We start from the raw sequence: 18,129 nt of genomic DNA on the forward strand, positions 1-18,129 counted from the left end.
CGAACAGGCCACTTCAGGGACCCAACATACTCTCAGCAACAGCCGGAGAAGAGAAGCGTACCTCCAAGAAGCGGAACATGACGGAAAGGATGTTCTTGATGTGAGGACGCAGGTGTTCATTGGTGGGGATGCGGTGGATGATCTCCAGGACCAACTTCCTCAGTTGCTGCAATAAGGACAAGTTCACGCTAAAAACAACCGTTATTACTGCATTATCGACGCGTGCGAGAGACAACTGCCAAACGAACGCATGTTCAGTAGACTGTAAATAAAGCCGAGGCCCTACTGTTGGGGGTTCAGGCACCTGAGTGGGCTTCTCCTGGAGGAACTGCACCTCTCCGTCCTGCAGGAAGGTGAGGAAGCGAGGGATGATGTGCTCCAGGAAGGTGGAGTACTGGGGCGAGGATGTCACGTTCTAAACAGAAAGAAACACGATGACGCGTATATATGGGCACTCTTAAAAAAAAAAGTCATGAACGCGTCATGAGAAATGTCGTGCTCACCTCAAAGTTCTCGCTGACCTCCTGCATCATCTTCAGTTTGGTCTCATCAGCTGTAGGGCAAGAGGAGTGAAAGCGATTAGCAGGTGCTCTTGCGATGCAAAGCGAACCTGTTAATCTCAGAAGAAGCACTCAGATCTTATCAGTTTTACTTTCACTGCCCAGATTTATAGGTACATTATACTCAATCTTCAGATTCACTCACACTCACACAACATTCATACACCTTTTATCTGGGGCTAAAGCAAATCGCTCTCATCATTTAGCTTCTGTTCATAACCATTTTCCTGCAAATATACATATCGGCATCTTTGCGAAAGCCAATTTCAATAATGAAAGCCACGGTTCTGTTAACTCACGTGTGTTATTGTCTGTGAGCGCTGCCACAAACTGAAGGTACTTCTTCATCAGAGTTGTCTGGTCCACCACAGTAGGACTCGGTGTAGGCACAAAGGCCATGGTTCCAGCTGGTAGAGACATGGTTGCGCTGGAGTGCGGCAGACGGAACCTGCGACGATCTTACAGAGAATTCATGTCCGCCCTGCGCAGAACAGAAATGGAAAATAAAACTCAGGAGATTGCTTTACATAGTGTTGACACAGACGTAATTAAATGTCAATGTTAACATTCGACATGTTTCACATGTCAATGCTAATAAGTTGCTTCTTGAGAAAACTGATAAAAGGCAATCGCCACCTTATTTTCTGTACGTCTAACTTTACTTTATTCAGCTTGCAAGCTAGTGAACCAGCCACTTGTTCTCAGGAAAAAACTTTCAGAATGAGCTTATAAATAACGTTCTGACTAGAGCAAATTAACTAAAAAAAAAAAAAAACGTATTTGTCTTACTTTCATACGCTTTAAAAGGTTCAAGCAGCCCCATACTCATTACAGGGTCAATAATACGATGTCATTGTGACGTGAACCAAGTTTAATAACATGCAAACTCAGCAACGACAAACAAAGCAAAACCATATTAGTCGGATAAAACAACAAGATCCACGACGTAATGCAGCAGCTACAATCACAGATTTAGTGAGATGTTGCAAGTATTTACAGCAACATTGCAAACAAGAAACTAGCTAGGTACAAAGCCAATTATTCACACTTTCTTGCATTCATTGTTATTAGGTATAACTACTACAGTAAAGCATTGACAAGACGCCTCATTTGTGTAATTTAAGTGATGTATCACAGTAACATACATCCGCATCAGCTTGTCTTGCGTGCTTGCAACCTAGCTATGAGCTAGTTTCAGGCATTCAGTACCAGCTAATTTTAAAGTCAGTTTACGTCACTCCAGCAAGCTGGCTAGCGCGCTAAGCAAGTGCGCATGGCGCCAAGTAAATCGCAACACCAAACCTCTATCGTGCTTGAAAATGATCGCAAGGTTCGCGAGTTACGGGTCCTTCTATGATTTGGCAACGTACCAATACAGATAGCTAAGTTGCTAATCAGCCGGGTATGTAGCAAACTAGCTGCTAAGTTTGTTAGCTACGTCAACAGCGGCTAGCTAGCTAGCTTCATCCTTTAAGAAAGACCCCGCTTTCTTTTGCCCCTCCTCTCCCCTTGCTAGCTACCTAGCTAACGTTACATAGCCGGATAGCTATTTAACTAACGGAGTATGTCATCGCAGACCACAACAAATTTGGCCCTACATTTTCTGAACTAGGATGAGTTAAATAATAATAAATATCAGAATAGGACAGACAATAAAACGTATTTACAGCATTAACTGGGAAGAAAGTAGCGACCACATTCGAACTTACCGACCAGACACAGACAGGAAAGAGTTTCCCTATAACTTCCGCCCAATGGAATGGAGTACCGGGCAACTATTGTTCTTTGTATTAAGACGCTATAATCTTTCGAAATGTATTTAGCGACGGAAAATTAAGTTTAAACTTTTCTCAAATAAAAATATATTAGCAAAAATACGTGTTTTATTTATTTCAAGTTCTCCTATTTTTTTTTCTTATTTTTTTTTCATTACTATATTACATAGCGGATAGACATGATATTTCAAAGGCAGTTGTAAGACCATCGAAAACGATGGTCTTTATGCTTCGCCTTATTTCGTGATTCTAGCCTACATAAAAAATTAAAATCCATGCAATTATCTCAGATATTTTTTCAGTTACAACAGCAATACATTCTAGAAGCATCGTTTACCTAATACAATTGTGAATGTTTCTGTATTATTTAACAGTGGTTGCCACAACCCGGTTGCTTACTGTATGAGTTTGACAGCAATGAAATGGTTCCCAGGAACTTCTGCACATGCACAAGACATTCACTCAAAGTAAAAAGATAGCGTAGGCTGCTTTTTGTCCTAGAGTCTGCAGTAATGCAATTTGATTTGGAATGGTTGTAATGTAATGTATTCGTATCATACTCTGATTGTGCTCTTTCCCTAATATTCTATTTAAAAAAACATACAAACACACACACACACACACACACACACACACACAAATTATTATACCTAGTGTAAGTTCAAACCTGCAAGCATCACAAAACAAAACCCAAAGCAAAAATAATCATTCCACATTTTATTATTGTTTCTACTGTAGGCTATAAGAGATTTTAATATAACTCTTTGAGAGCCTTAGTCAACATATTCAATAATAGGTGTGCAAGCCCTTAAAATGCATGCTTTAAAATACAGGATAAATCTTAAATGAATGGAAAAATCTGTAAAAAGCGGGATTGCTTTCGATTGGGATGATGGTATTTAAGGGATTAAGATAGTGATGTTTCCAGCGCTAGCGCTTTCACATAGGCCTATATATCCATCATTTTGTGCAGGAACTTTACAACAACAACAAGAAAAACCAAAGTAGGATTGTAATCTACTGCTCCTGGATTAAGTGTAGTCATCACATGGGAACATAATAGCGCTTCACTGGCTTTGCTTTCTTCTTCTTCTTCTTCTTCTTCTTCTTCTTCTTCTTCTTCTTCTTCTTCTTCTTCTTCTTCTTCTTTTCTCTTATTTTCAGGATAATTAGGGTGTGATCAAGGAAACTGCAATCATAGTGGAAAATCATCAGCAAAATCTGAATTTTTTTTTTTTATATATTTATCAAAATCCTTTATCTTATTATTGCTTCTGCTTTTAAAAATTTGACTGTTAGACTGAATGAAATGGCTAGACAAAAAATATAGAGCCAAGAAATCTGAAAATACCATGGATGGTTTGAAAGTCCATGACAATATTGATATAGCCTATTTGCATACTAGGAAAACTAATGATTAAATTCCCAAAATAATTAAAAAAATCATTTGTCATAGATGTCAATCTGTGAACAAATTGTCCCATAGGAAGTGTATTCTGAGCAAGCATTTTGCAGTAGTTTATTGTACCACTAGATGGGGGTCTGTGCAAAGTATCTTTTCAGGCAAGTACTGCTTGCAAGTTTAGGGTAGATGGTACAGGTTCTGTAAGAAATCCAGAAATAGTTAATTTTCAGTAAATTATGTTGAATCTGAAGTTGTCCTGTACATTATGCTATACATGTATATGTTATATGGTATATATATGTTTATCATCTAAATGTGTTTTCAGTTTAATTCTGAGTTCAGAAGTGTTTTCATGTCAAGCTGTGATTACAACTATCTTCTGTTTTGCAGCTGAATTTCCCTATAACCCCGTTTCAGCTTCGAACAAAACAAAATTCTCTATCATGTGGAATGAATGTAACTAGCTGGTTTCACCCATGTTTTGGTTTAAAAATGTCAAATAAATACATTGCCATAAACCTTGGTTCAGATAACCATGAGTGGCAGGGCTGATTTCATTCTAGTACTTTCCTTGAGTGCAGTGGTCTCAGCTGTCCATAGGAAATTGTACCAACTGAAAATAAGATTAAATGTAATTATTTGAAAAATAATCAGGTCGCCTGGAGGCGTAACATAGCTGTATGAGCTGCTCTGGAGATGGCTCTAGAGAAGGCTACTCATAATGATCACTTTATAATGCATGGGCACGTGTCTAAGAGTTCATAGAGAACATAATTGAACTCGGAAAATGAAAGAGAATATTTTAGAAAAGAGGATGGGGTTTCATTCAGTGCATAAGACCTATCCAATAGAGCTATTTCTTTAGAAAACAACTATTTATTAAAAGGAATTCAATATCTCGACCTTGGTTTCTGAAAGTGCTAGGTTTCTGATTACTCCACCACTGAGAAAAGGCCCTGGGGCCAGGGCTTGAGATCTCCAGCTTTGAATGACAGCAGAATCCCAGCAAATCAATTACCAAGCAGCAGGCTGGGCCAGACTGTTTTGTTTGAATCTTTTCAACTTTGTATTTGCCCATTCTCAGAAGTGGTTGCAAGAATGGATGAAATGTCTGTTGATAGAAAACCCGCCAGCTCCATCGTGATATGCACAATGTATTTTTCATTTTATAAGGGGTGGGTGCTGGAGTCCTCCTTTTTCTGTTTATTTATTATTTCACCTGCTCATGAAGAAATCACCAAAGTACCGTATCACAAAACTGGAAATGTATGGGCAGTCCCAGCATATGGTATTTATTGGATGGACTGTATCACTCGCAGTTTATTAAAATTAGCTTGTAAATAACATTTACATTTTATCCTTAACTATCCCCAGTTGAACTACATTTCACTATGGTGTACCCCAGGTCCTCATATCTGGACCTGGGGTACACCATAGCTTCTCCAATGTACTACCCTTTGTGCTTGTGATTATTTTCCTACTGGCCACACAGCACTACAGGAGAGCTAACATGTTGGATAGCATGCAGAACTCTGTCATGTCATTGGGAAGACCTAATGCAGGCATGCATAATTCAGTGTCTGGAGGGCCGGGGGGCATGCTGGTTTTTGTTCCAGTTACTTCGGATTGATTTTCTGAACAGCTCTATAAACAAATGATAGGAGGCTCTTTATCAGACCACAGTAAATGTGTTTCCCTACAGGAGCATCTGCAGTTTGAAGCTGTATAGCGCATAGTTTTATTAATGTCTGAATGACAAATTATTGGTCTGATTAAATAGTTAAGTCCAACATTTGTCTCCTTGAAAGAAATACATTTGTCTCAAAGACTCGTAACCTAAACCATATTCAATTTTCAAATTTTTATACAAAAGTACAAATTGTACAAGTTGCAGTAGTTGTATGGTTGATCTGATTAAACTCAAATTATGGAGACCAAAAGCAACTGAATATTCCTCATTTTAAATTATTCCTCTATGTCTCACAACCATACAGGCTAGCCCTGCCTCTGTCTATGAGTTTTATGGGGGGTGGGGTTTTCAATTCCATTTAAGGCCCCATTCTAAAATGCAATAATTTCTTAATTCCAGTCAATCTAATAGTGAGCATCACTTTAAGATGTACTACGAGAGGTCATTTTGGCAGTGATAGGATTGATGTAATCACTAATAAAACGATATTATCCAGAAGCTCCTCACATCAGATTAAAATAGTAAACACCACGGGCATGAGCAGGAAAAGAAAATGTAATATGCTTACATTTTCAAGATTTGATAGTTCTATCTCCTGTAATCTTCTGTTAATGGCTGGGTTCATTAATGGCACAGTGTAATGTAATATACCCGCCATAATGAGGTTAGACCCACTGGCTGGCTGGTGGGTAATAAAGCATTCTTCCTAATCAAATGTTAAGAAAATAAACATATCGTATTGCATTTTTGATCTGTAAAATGCATTTAAACGCTAAGATTATGACAGAGCCCATGGTCACACTATTGGGTTTTTTCTTATAAAGACAGCTAGTCCTTTATACAGATGGGTTTACCATAAATTTACTGCACCCCTGAAAAGCTAATCACTGCTTTGGTGTGTAACATTGACTGACAATATCGTAGAGCTAATTGGAGAGTTCCATTGAAAATTGATCCTTGTAGTTTTCCAGAGGAGTGGGCCAACCAGCGTCAAGAAAGGATTTCAGGAGTATATACTGTATTGCGAGTACCAATATTGCGTATCATATTTATATAGTTTTGCTACTTGTAAAGATGTAGATGTATATGTGTAGTTTAATTATGCTTAGGTCTCTGAGTTAAGAGACTGAAAATAGAATATGTTGCAGTTACTGGATTGGAAAAGATTACAATGGATGTTGAGATTTTTTACATTGCTTGTGTATGTTGGTTTGAATTTAAATGTAGCCAATTAATAAAATGCTAAAAAACGTAAATAAAATGCATTGCCAAGACATCAAATATGACTGGTGCCAAAGTCTGTTTCAGGGGCATCGCCCTCACTAAATCATTAAGAAAAGCTACTGTTACTCTACTAACAATCTGTGGGGATTTCTAGATTTTGATTCTCTAAAATGTATATCCATATGAGTAACTTGTTGACCAAACACATTTTGAAGAATTTAAATCTTTAAATATTTACATACAAAATCTCTGATGTATGCCATTATGCATTTATGTACTCTAGTGCAGACCAATCCCTATTTTGATCAAGCCTCTGCACAAAATATATCTGAAAAAAAATAAGGTTCTTGAGAAAAAGTATTTGCCAATTTCCAGCAATCCTGGGTAGATAGATAGTTATATTTATATAGTGCTTTTATCATATCTAAAGTGCTTTACAGTGATTAGGGGGAAACTCACCTCAATGTGTAGCACCCACCTGGGTGATGCAACTGCAGCCATTCTGCACCAGAATGCTCACAACATATCAGCTGCGGTGAAGAGGGAGAGAACACATTTTTAGCCAGTTGAATCAGGGGATGATTAGGTGGCAGGTTGAAAGAGCCAGACAGTGAGTGGTCATTAAAGATCACATCACACAATTAATTCATTATTTTATTTCAAATCCAATGTGATTGGATGAGTACAGAGCCAAAATAACAGAAATTGTGTCATTGTCCACATACTTACGGGCTGTACTGTATGTTTCTGAGAATAAATATTTTTATTCTTATTCAATAACATAAATAAAATAAAATTCTGAGTTTATCAGAATTAAAGTCTATTCTTAGTCTATTCAGTAACTCTAGAAATTATTTAACGTTTGTAATGTTTGTTCTGAATTATTATTCACTATAAAGTAAAAGCGTAGTAGTGATAGTGATATACAAATGTTTATGATTGTGATTTCTTAGAAAACAAGTGTAATTATGACTTCAGCTTGGAGCTCTAGTAATAAAACTGTAATAATAATAAAATGTGTTTGTGTTTGAATGGACCCGTAGTCACAGCTAACATAAAATAGTCCATTAAATATTTTCATCATGTTGTTTAAATATAAACAATATGAAAATATATGAATAGCATCAATTTAAAGTTTTTTTCTGCAAAACGTATAAAACTGCCACAAAAGCCAAAAGAAGCAAAAATAAACCACTAGGAAGAAACTCAGCTCTCAGAGCATTTAAGGAGACTCATAATTCCCAAAAAATAAATAAACTAAATTCAAGCTTACTGCCGAGCATGGATTTTAAAGCATGGTATTAGGCTTTCGGTAATGCAATTGCTGACCTAGTTACAAATACTTGGCAGAAAGCTGTTTCACAGGCAAGAGGAACAGTACAATATAAGAAGATTGGCACTACCATCTATAACTAAAATCTTTCTAAATAAATAATAAAGGGTATATGTCAGCCCTTGCTCAAAGGGTGCAGAAATATTTGTGTGAGGGTTGTGAGGGGGGATTCAGTCTGCATTCAGACAGGTGTGTGACGGCTTTTAGTCCTTCGTTGGAGTGGAAGTGCATTCGCAGAAGGCTATGTTCAAGTACGTTAATGATATTATGAGAGGGATTTGGGGAGAGCTATGCCAAGAACAGTGTAGTGGGTCTCTTTTCAGGAGACACAGCAACAGTGGTGATGCAGCTGTGGATCACATCCTGGGTCATTCCTCACATAGATCACAATTCACACCTTCTCCACAGTAAAAATATAGACATAAAATATAATGTTCTCATGCACTGGTCACTGATGTACCCTATGACTGTCAGCAAATCCAAGCAAATCCTGACTGGCTGAGAGTTAAAATATTGACCTTTTTTCTATAAAAAAGATGGTAATATAATTTAGGGGCAGCCTGTAGCCTAGTGGTTAAGGTGATTGATTGAAACCCAGAAGGTTGGCGGTTCAAGCCCCGGTGTAGCCACAATTAGATCCACACAGCTGTTAGGCCCTTGAGAAAGGCCCTTGACCCCCCCCATTTAGCATCAGCTAAATAACTTATTGTTGTTTTAATTTTAAAACAAAACAAACATAATTTTAAATGTATATAATGACAAAAGAAATACCACAGTTAAAAAATAAAAGATATGCTTTCATTTTTGATGATACTGAGTCAAAGATATAGATTAGCACATTGTTATAAAGTCTTGTGACTGAAAAGAATGTATTTTCAGACATCCTAGGCACTACAAGATATATTGACTCATGTTGTTGTTGACAAAATGTTTTGTCCATCTTTCAATTGTTTGTTCATGACAAAAACACAATTTTGATTCAGCTTAAATATGAATTTAGTACACTTCTCAAAAATAATGTGGTAGAGTCAGTCAGCAAAGAGGGTTATATGAAAATGCATGACAAGCTGCATCCCCCATTTTATTGAACTAGTTGCAATGCAGGGCCTCAATTCAAATAGCTCAGCATGGTTATTCTGGGTGCTATAAGAAGAAAACCATAACCATAACAAAACAAAAGCGTGAACATATTTATATGCAATGTTACACAAATTAGGAAGATTTCAATATATAGTAGAGTAAATTCATTCAGCATTATATCCGTGTCTTTTTCTCTTGGGGTGCCCTCTGAGCATGCTATGAGCTTAGCTACATAAAGCTTTTTGCAAATGAAACATGAGCACCTTAAGCCTGACGTGACGTATATAAAATAATGCTTAAAATAACAGCAGTATTGGAGTTCAGCACATCCTATTGAACCGTTGGCTATGTATGTGTCCACCATGTGTTCAAACGGGCCATCCTGAGCTGTTTTTGAGTTTAAATAGACACAATGGATGGGCTCATATCACATTTCTAGAAGATGAATACATAGAGAAGAGAGTGCCCTTTTCATGGAGTCTGAAGCCCATTGATAAGAATGTGTTACTCCGCACTACCAGTGATCCTCCGGGACATAAAGTTCACTCCCTGTTCCATCTCCATGACAATGGAACAGGAAATTGGTTTTGGAAGTGCACACACATTCCCCCCCTTTTCTCCACAAACAAAAATCATGTCTCATTAGAAAACCCTAGACATTTAAGAAGTGATATCGCTGATGTGCTTTGTAGCATGGACAGAGAGCGCCTCTATATTCCCCCCCTGCTTTCAGATATGCAGGGTTGTTGTTTATCTGATGGATGTGAGGTAGCAGAGAGAATTTAAGGGCCATGGCATACATCTATATCTGCCCACATGAGAGACACTCCACCTTTGGCAGCAGGGAAAGGTTGCATTAGCATTTCAATCCCAAGATATGTGGCATATAACGTTTTAAAATCAGTTTCCCAAACACAAAACCACTCCACCAAGGTGGCTTCTGGCCACACACTGAAGTAGGGGCTGACAATAAAAAGACAAATCAGGCTGAGTACCCTGAGCAGCTGGGTGAAAGAGGGAAGAGCAATGAAAGGATGGAGAGAAGAGCCCAGCTTCTGTCAGTACCAGGGCCTGCCAACTAAATCAAATCAATGTAGGTGGCAATTACATTTTTCCATATATATGCTATGTTTGATTTGTTTTGATACCTCCGTGTGATTTGTTTGAGGTTGATTCTATCAGAACTCGAAAACAAATCTATTGTAAAAGGGCTATGTGAAACATCTCTTCCCCGAAAACAGAGAGATATGCAGATCTAGTCAAGATAGCTGTAAAGTCTTAAAAAGTCAGTCATGGTTTTTTAATGCCAAGCAATGTGTCACCTTCTCAGTTAACACTGACCCAGGATTATGGAAAACAGGGAAGAAACTTTACAGATAAAAGTTATGGCCTGACCTTTACAATCAAGAACTTGTCCAAGTTACAGTTACCTTCTCTCTTCTACCCCACCCCCCTGTAAAGCTCATAGACAGAGCCAGGGCTAGCCTGTATGGTTGTGAGACATAAAGGAATAATTAAAATGAGGAATATTTACTGAGGGGCATAGAATTGTGAATGTCAGTAATCCACACATTTTAAAAAAACCAAGCTAGCCGTATTTTCTGTAAATTTACCAGCCCTCAACGACAATTCAATATGATCAAAGCCATGTTGACATTGAATTGGAGGTACTGACTTACTGGAGAGAGCTTTGGGAGAGCAATGGATGGTTATATACTTGGATTATGTGTAGTACAGAACCAAGTACATCTGTGCAGTGTAGCACAGAGACAAAGATGTAGCTCTGTACTTTCAGTTAATTTAGTGAGAAAATGGAGAAGCAGTCTTTGAAAGGATATCACAGATCATTTCTCATTTGCCTTTCTCTTTGAAATACAAGAAAATCACATTTAAACGTCAAATCTGCTTGTGTGCTTCGTTGAAAAGACCCTTTCTTCTCCATCGTCAGGTCTTCCTTGCTCATTATAATTCGCCTCATTCCCAGAGCACTGAACCAAAAAATAGTAACATGTAGAGTACAGCTAGCTAATGAGGAGTCTGAGGGATACGTTTCTTTCAGACTGTAGATAATAGTTCCATTTTTGGTAGAAAGTCGGGTTCATTAAAGTCATGTGACTATAAAAATTGCAGACCTAAGCATTTTTATTCAGCGCTCACAATAAAAAGCAATCACATTGGATATACAATGCCCTATAAATATACAGTCATTGTCTGAAACATATAATGAACGAATATGATGATAGCCAAAGGCTGAACTGTGTATCTCTATTAATTAACATAGTCTTTAGCAATTAATTTCCTCTAATCCACCTTGTCGCCTTGTATTTTTCACAATCTACAGTACTTTCAAATGTAATTATGAGAGAAGTTTTCCTTTCCAAGTAGTCTAAGTAGGCTGAAGTTCCTAAATCCCTCTTCTACTTCAGCCTGTTGCAAATGACGTGTGATCAGTGGCTGTTTCTCTGGTGTAGCACTAAAACAGAAAGACAACCAGAAAGAGCTTAGGGAAAGAGCTCCCTTAAACCCCACCGACTGCAAATAAAATTTCAAATATGCAATTGTGTTATTGTGTTTGTTATACAATGGCATGGAGGCATCAGTTTACCCTTAAATAGTTCATGATGTTTACATTCATAAGGCTGTCTTTTTTTGTGAGCAAAACCAAATATAACCAAACATAAATGGATATTTGATCTCAATTCAGATTTATCTTTGTCTGGCAAGCAAAGTACAATGTGAGGCATACGAGTGTGTATGACACATGGCATGCTTTTAATATTACACCACAACTCTCAGGATATATTCACCAGAAACAGACTTATAGCTCTCATTGGTACAGCCAACCAATTACACAGGTGACTATATTTAGTCAATTATGACCAAGCCTGGCGGCACGGATGGTGCAGTGGGTAGCACTGCCGCCTCACAGCAAGGAGGTCCTGGGTTCGAATCCCTGTCGGCCCGGGCCTCTCTGTGCGGATGTTCTCCCCTCAAATGTCATGTTTCGGTCCTGCTATGTCTCTCTTGGAGAAATTATTGAATCAAACAACATTCTGTTATCCTGTTCAGGTAATTTCATCAAAATTGATGTTTATGACATTTCTGAATAGTCTCTAAATGTAACCATATATGATAACCTCATATTGGTGCTTCTGCAGGAAGAGATATTGTGTATGAAATGGTCTTATAACTGTATTCAGCTGTTTAAAATCTGTTTTGCTTCTTGTGAGAAAACCCTAAGAGTCTAATTAACAAGATTAATTAATTTCTATATTTCTGTACTCTCACCATACTACTCTATAAATGAATCTGTGTTCTCTCGCACAGCATTGTAAACAGCTTTCTGCTTTATCGAACACATTGAGGAAAGCAAATTTGGGGCAGGAAGGAGTTTAATTTATGTACATATTTATTGATAAGGGCAATGTACAATTCTCATTGTACAATTCTCTCAGTATATTGCATATACTCTATGGTTACCTATAGTTACAAGTCTGAACAATACTCTCAGAAATGTAGCCTGTTATCCTCAGAAAGAATATGTTTTTACCAGAACATTTTTTTCAGTGTGGCTGTTTTAGTACTTTTGTCATAATGGCATTTCTATGGGGAGAGCCAGGGCTTATGCCAATATCGCAAATGAACTTTTGTTCTCTCTCCCATCGATGTTTGTCTTTGGTTGGTGAGCACAAAGTCGAACACGGTCCCTAAGAGAGTGCCCTAAGAGAGTGCATGACATACGTAGTGCTTTTTAGATAACGGCACAGCTCTCAGGATACGTTTCCCAGAAAGGAAATGGGTCTTGTTCTCATTGTAACTCCATGCCAGTCTCATTAGCTGATTTTTTGAAGACCGGAGTGGATTATTGAATAGCTTTCTTTTTTCAATGCTCTTAGTAGCTTATGAAAGCCTCCTTTTTGTGCGATATTTTCTATATTGAAAATAATGGCTGCTTATGTCGCTTTTTGAGTCAGGCTGGCTCTGCTAGCAATTGCTAATGCTGTTACTATTACTATCATTATCAAGCCCACTCATGTTCAGTCATGTAGTTCCAAATATACTCAGGCAGACTAATTATAGTTTATATATATATATATACATATATAGTGGATAGAAAATGAATACACCCCTTCAATATTTTTATTTCTTATTGTGTCACGGAAAGTAAATTTAATGGATTAAAATGGGACTTGTTTTTCCCTGACCCAAAGAACACAACATACCATATGAATGCAGTAAAATTATTTCAATTTGAAAAAAAGAGTGCATTTAATGGACAAAACTGAAACCAATACTTGGTGGAAGCGCCTTTGGCAGCAATTACAGCTACCAGTTTTTTTTGGCAGCTCTGCACAAGGTTGGCGCACCTTGGAGATCTTTCCCCACTCCTCTTTGCAGAACTGTTCAAGCTAGGAGAGGTTTGCGCTGATGGCCTCCTGGTGGACCTTTTTGAGAAATGGCTTTTTTCTTGCCACCCTTCCATACAGGCCAGATGTGTGCAATATCTTTGATATAGTTGTATGATGCACAAGTTTCCCTCTGTTGGCCAAAAGCTCCTGGAGCTCTTTCAATGTTGCCATTGGATTCTTGGTAGCCTCTCTGACCAGTTGTTTTCTCTCCCGGTCATCCAGTTTAGACAGACGCCCTGATTTTGGCAGACTGTGAGTGGTGCCATGCACTTTCCATTTCTTAATTATGGTCTTAACAGTGCTCCAAGGTATCTTCCAAGCCTTAGAAATCTTCTTATATCCCTCACCTGATGTGTACCTTTCCACAACTTTGTCACAGACTTCTTTTGTGAGATCTTTAGAGCCCATGCTTCTGCCTTTCAGTGAGACTGCTCTTGCATACTAAGGGAAAACAGCTGTTTTTATTCATGTCATCAAGTTAATTGCTGTGATTTCACACAGGTGTGGGGCAATTAGCTATTGTTTGGTCTTGAAGGCAATTTGCCATTTCCTGAGATAGTTTATGGGATGATTCAGTAAAGGGGGTGGATACTAATCAAACCAATTTATTGCAATTCTTAATTTTTAATTAATGTTAAAACAATTTTTTAATTGGTTTATTACTTTGAAAAGGTTAAGTACTGTATGTAGATTTGTAGAAAAAAACACATAGATTAATTGCACTTTAATTACAGGCTATATGTCAAGTAAATCTGAAAAAATGTTCAGGGGGTGTATTCATTTTCTATCCACTGTATATATATATTTGAAATATTCCTAAAGACATGTTTTCACTCTGTCCTTATGGGTTATTGAGTGTAGATTGATGGGCACAAATGGCAATTTTATCCATTTAATATTAAATCTACAACACAATAAATTGTGCAAAAAGTGAAGGGGACTGAATACTTTCTGAAGCCACTGTAATTTTATGTATAGAAATACCATCTACTGATAAAAATAATGTTCATTGGAACTTAATGAAATGACTGCTATATATATATACCATCAGAATCAGGAAACCATGGAATGATTGTTGGTGTCAGACAGGGTGGTTTGAGTATCTCAGAAACTGCTTATCTCCTGGGATTTTCATGTATTTTAGTCGCACTGGATTATTTTTGTTTTTTTTCCACGATTCTTTGCGCACTCTAGAGACTAGTCTTAAATGAAATACATTTTATTTAACATTTTGTGCAAGTTAATTGTATAACTGCTCTCAATTTAATGTGTGCATAGATGTTCTGCAATCATAACCCTGCCATAGAGATTTTTCCTTTCCTGATTTTTTATTTTTTCTTGCTATTTTCAAAATCCCTGGTGCCAATCAGTTAAATGGTGGCCCACCAGACTGCTGTTGTATCTAGCTTATAGCCTGTGACCTATTGGATGCAGAAATGCTTTAATTACTGCCTTTCATTCATTTTCAGATCATTTTTCCAGGTGTTTCCAGTGGTGACTACCTAACCAACCGACTTCCTCTTTCCATGCATGTGCTTAATAGTCACTCCATCAGTGTTATGTCCAGTATATGGTAATCCAGAGGGGTATTAGACAGCAGATGCAGGGGTATTCCGTCACTAGCTAGTCATTCTGTTCAAACATAGGACGACCAGTTGCAGCTTTGCCAGTTTGACATGACACTGTCTGTGACACCGCATCACAAATCTGTAGAGGTGTTGATGGTTTTCCACCCTTACTGCCCAGGTAAGGGTCAAGATGATCACACACTCCTTTTGTGTGGCTCTCTCCCTCGTCATCATGACTCTGCACTGTTACCACAAGAAGCTTCTGAGCAAATTGAATTCTATTCATGACCTCAACAGCCTCCTCTGGGGCTCTGTGCCAGTCGGTGCCTTGGGTATGTCTCTGTACATGTTGACACAGGGTTGAGCTATTATGGGTGTGAGAAGTGAATTATATGGACTGCATATACAGTACTGTATGGTGAGGCAGTAGTACCTCATGAGAATCACTCACAAGAATGCTGCTGTAACAATGCACGAGTTAAAAAGTTTAAAAGCTATGACCAGTGTGAAGAATATTGTGTAATAATGTAAAATACAATTCACAAAATGAAGAGCACTATAATACTAAAAGGGGATTCCATCTGATCAATGAATAAATATTAATCCTGACAAACAAATGGAAGAATGGAAGAATGGATGGTATTTTTTTATGTATAAATTCAATTTAATGACATTCGTCATTGAACCATACACAGGAGAAGCAGCTGTGGTCTCATTTCACAGCAGTACAAAGCCTGACCATGTATTTTACTGCTAAGACACAGGAAGGCTCATCCAACCAACAATACCTATGCTCTGTCTGCAGAAGAAAAAAAACTGTTAAAATCTGGTAAATCACCTGAGCTTGCTCTACACACGACATACTACAAACATAATTTACATACATAATCCTGCAGAACCCAGACTACCAACACAAGGCACAGACTACAAACCAAATATGATGCTGCAGAAGCCAGAGTACTAAATCAAGACCCAGATTACTAACCCACAATGACTCTGCAGAACCCAGCGAGAGCTGATCCTACCGTGTGATCTGACTATGTGCAGGAACTGGGAGTGGGGTGTGGTGAGCTCTCGCAGTGATGAGATCCTACTGGCCAGAAAGTTCAATCGGGCATCAGGTTAGTGACTGCAGCCCCATGAGGAAGCCACAGTGAACAGCCAGGATAGCAGTGTTTCCACAGGTGAGAGATTCTGGAGGACATGCAGTGGCAGAGAGGAGTAAGCTGGAAGCAAGTGGTTCTGTGCAAGAAGAAAACTGCGAGTATCTGTGATGATATTTTGACCTGTGAGTAAAGGATTCTGCAGAGACTGAGTCATGATTATATGGCTGCACAGCACCCCCACAAGACATTTAAAACTTGACAGTTAGCAAAATGCTGTTATTGTCCAGCTTTATTCTCATCTTGTCTTTGTGTTTCAGATTTTTAATTACTTTTGCTATTCCCGCTGGAAATGCTATTCCGCCATGCAATCTATGCATTCCACAGAGAATTTAGGCAAATTTTTCTTGATGGTCTTCATTTGAATGGAGTATTCCATGATGGATTGAAAAGCAATTTTGTTTTTGTTGCATGAGAGTGCTTTCTGGGTAAGAGCGTAAAAGGATCCTAAGAAGGGGTACACAGTCCTATTCAATGATGGCAGTAAATGCACCATTAATCACTTATTATGAGATTTTAGTTGCAGAAAAAATAGAACAAAGCTTGATAACAGCTTTTGAAAGTAGATTTCTTTCTTTTGTCAAACTATGATTAGAAATACGTGACCTGTTATATACAGAACACTCAAAGTGGATGAGATTCACTAAGCAAACCTGGACCAAACCTGCTTTGTGTCAACAGTCCAGGCTGGTGTGTTAGGTTATGTGTTTTTCATTGTCTAGGTTTTTTCTAAGTTGTTAGCATTTGCGTGGTTTTTGTTAACTGTTTTGTTCACACTGTAGCCACCCTGTCAGTTCCTTTCACTTCATTCATTCGTTTCACCTGTTTTCACTTCCTGATTGATTCCTACTCCTGATTCCCATTCCCTCTCATTACCTGTGTTATTTATTTGTTCAGTTCCCTGCCAGATTGTTATGTGCATTATCCATACTCTCCATCATTTTCTGATAGATTTCTGTTATGACCTGTTTCACTCCCAACAATTTTGTTTATTCCGTCTGTATAGTTTTGACCCGTAGTTTATCGACCTGTTTTTGTATATCGGCTTTTGATTTTGGATTCTGTTTCTGTCTGCTTAGCCTGCCTGTTATCGACCCTTTGCCTGTGACCACGACTACATTTTGGATTATCCATATTGTACCTGTTGACCCATTGTCTTGATTATTAACCACAAACTGCCTTACCCCTGCTGATTTGCTGGCTATAGACCTCTGCCTGTTTAACCTGCCAAAGTTTCGATAAAGACTTTGAACTGAACCTGGTGGTCCTGCGACTGGGTCCTGTTCTGACCCCTGATATGGTGGTGATGGTGTAATGGTGTGGAGAATGTTCTCTTGGTACACTTTGCAAATTCATTACTTAACTAACTTTGACCATGTGCATCCCTCCAAGGCCACAATGTACCCATCTTCTGATGGCTACTTCCAGCATGATAATGCACCTTGTCACAAAGCAAAAGTAATCTCAGACTATTTTCATGAACATGACAATGAGTTTAATGTTCTTCTGTGGCCCTCCTAGTCACCGGATCTGAATCCAATAGAACAGCTTTGAGATGGTAGAACAGAAGATTTGCAGCATGAATGTGCAGCTGAAAAATTTGAAATTGTGGTTTGCAAACATGTGAACATGGAGCAGAATCTCAAATTAATGTTTTCAACAACTTGTGGAATTCATGCCACAAAGAATTGAGGCTTGAGAACAAAGGGAGGCCCTACCCAGTATTAGTATAGTGTTCCTAATAAAGTGCTCTGTAAGTCTATACTCTCTAACCCTCCACTTGGATTCAAATGATCACTATGAAACAAACCAGCTTTGTTTCTGTAAAGACAATCAGTTCTTATTTCATGGTATTTACATGGATATACAATAGAATGGATATTTCAATTAGCATTGAAAAAAACATCTGTTTTTGTGTTAAG

General features: G+C 38.1%; 1 protein-coding gene across 3 annotated transcripts in view; it reads right to left on the bottom strand.

Moving 5' to 3' along the window:
* trrap (transformation/transcription domain-associated protein) overlaps positions 1-2,301 on the bottom strand; it is a 102,892-nt gene extending 100,591 nt beyond the window's left edge. For 2 of the 3 annotated variants that reach the window (XM_061226082.1, XM_061226062.1), the window contains exons 1-5: positions 2,228-2,267; positions 860-1,041; positions 504-553; positions 305-415; positions 62-166 (exon numbers count right to left, since the gene is read on the bottom strand). In XM_061226082.1, the coding sequence (XP_061082066.1) occupies positions 62-166; positions 305-415; positions 504-553; positions 860-980 (387 nt within the window). In that variant the 5' untranslated portion in view covers positions 981-1,041; positions 2,228-2,267. The other variant, XM_061226072.1, reaches the window with a different exon arrangement.
* Between the last annotated feature and the right edge of the window lie 15,828 nt (positions 2,302-18,129).

Source organism: Conger conger, chromosome 2, assembly GCF_963514075.1.
Source record: "Conger conger chromosome 2, fConCon1.1, whole genome shotgun sequence".
NCBI lineage: Eukaryota > Metazoa > Chordata > Actinopteri > Anguilliformes > Congridae > Conger > Conger conger.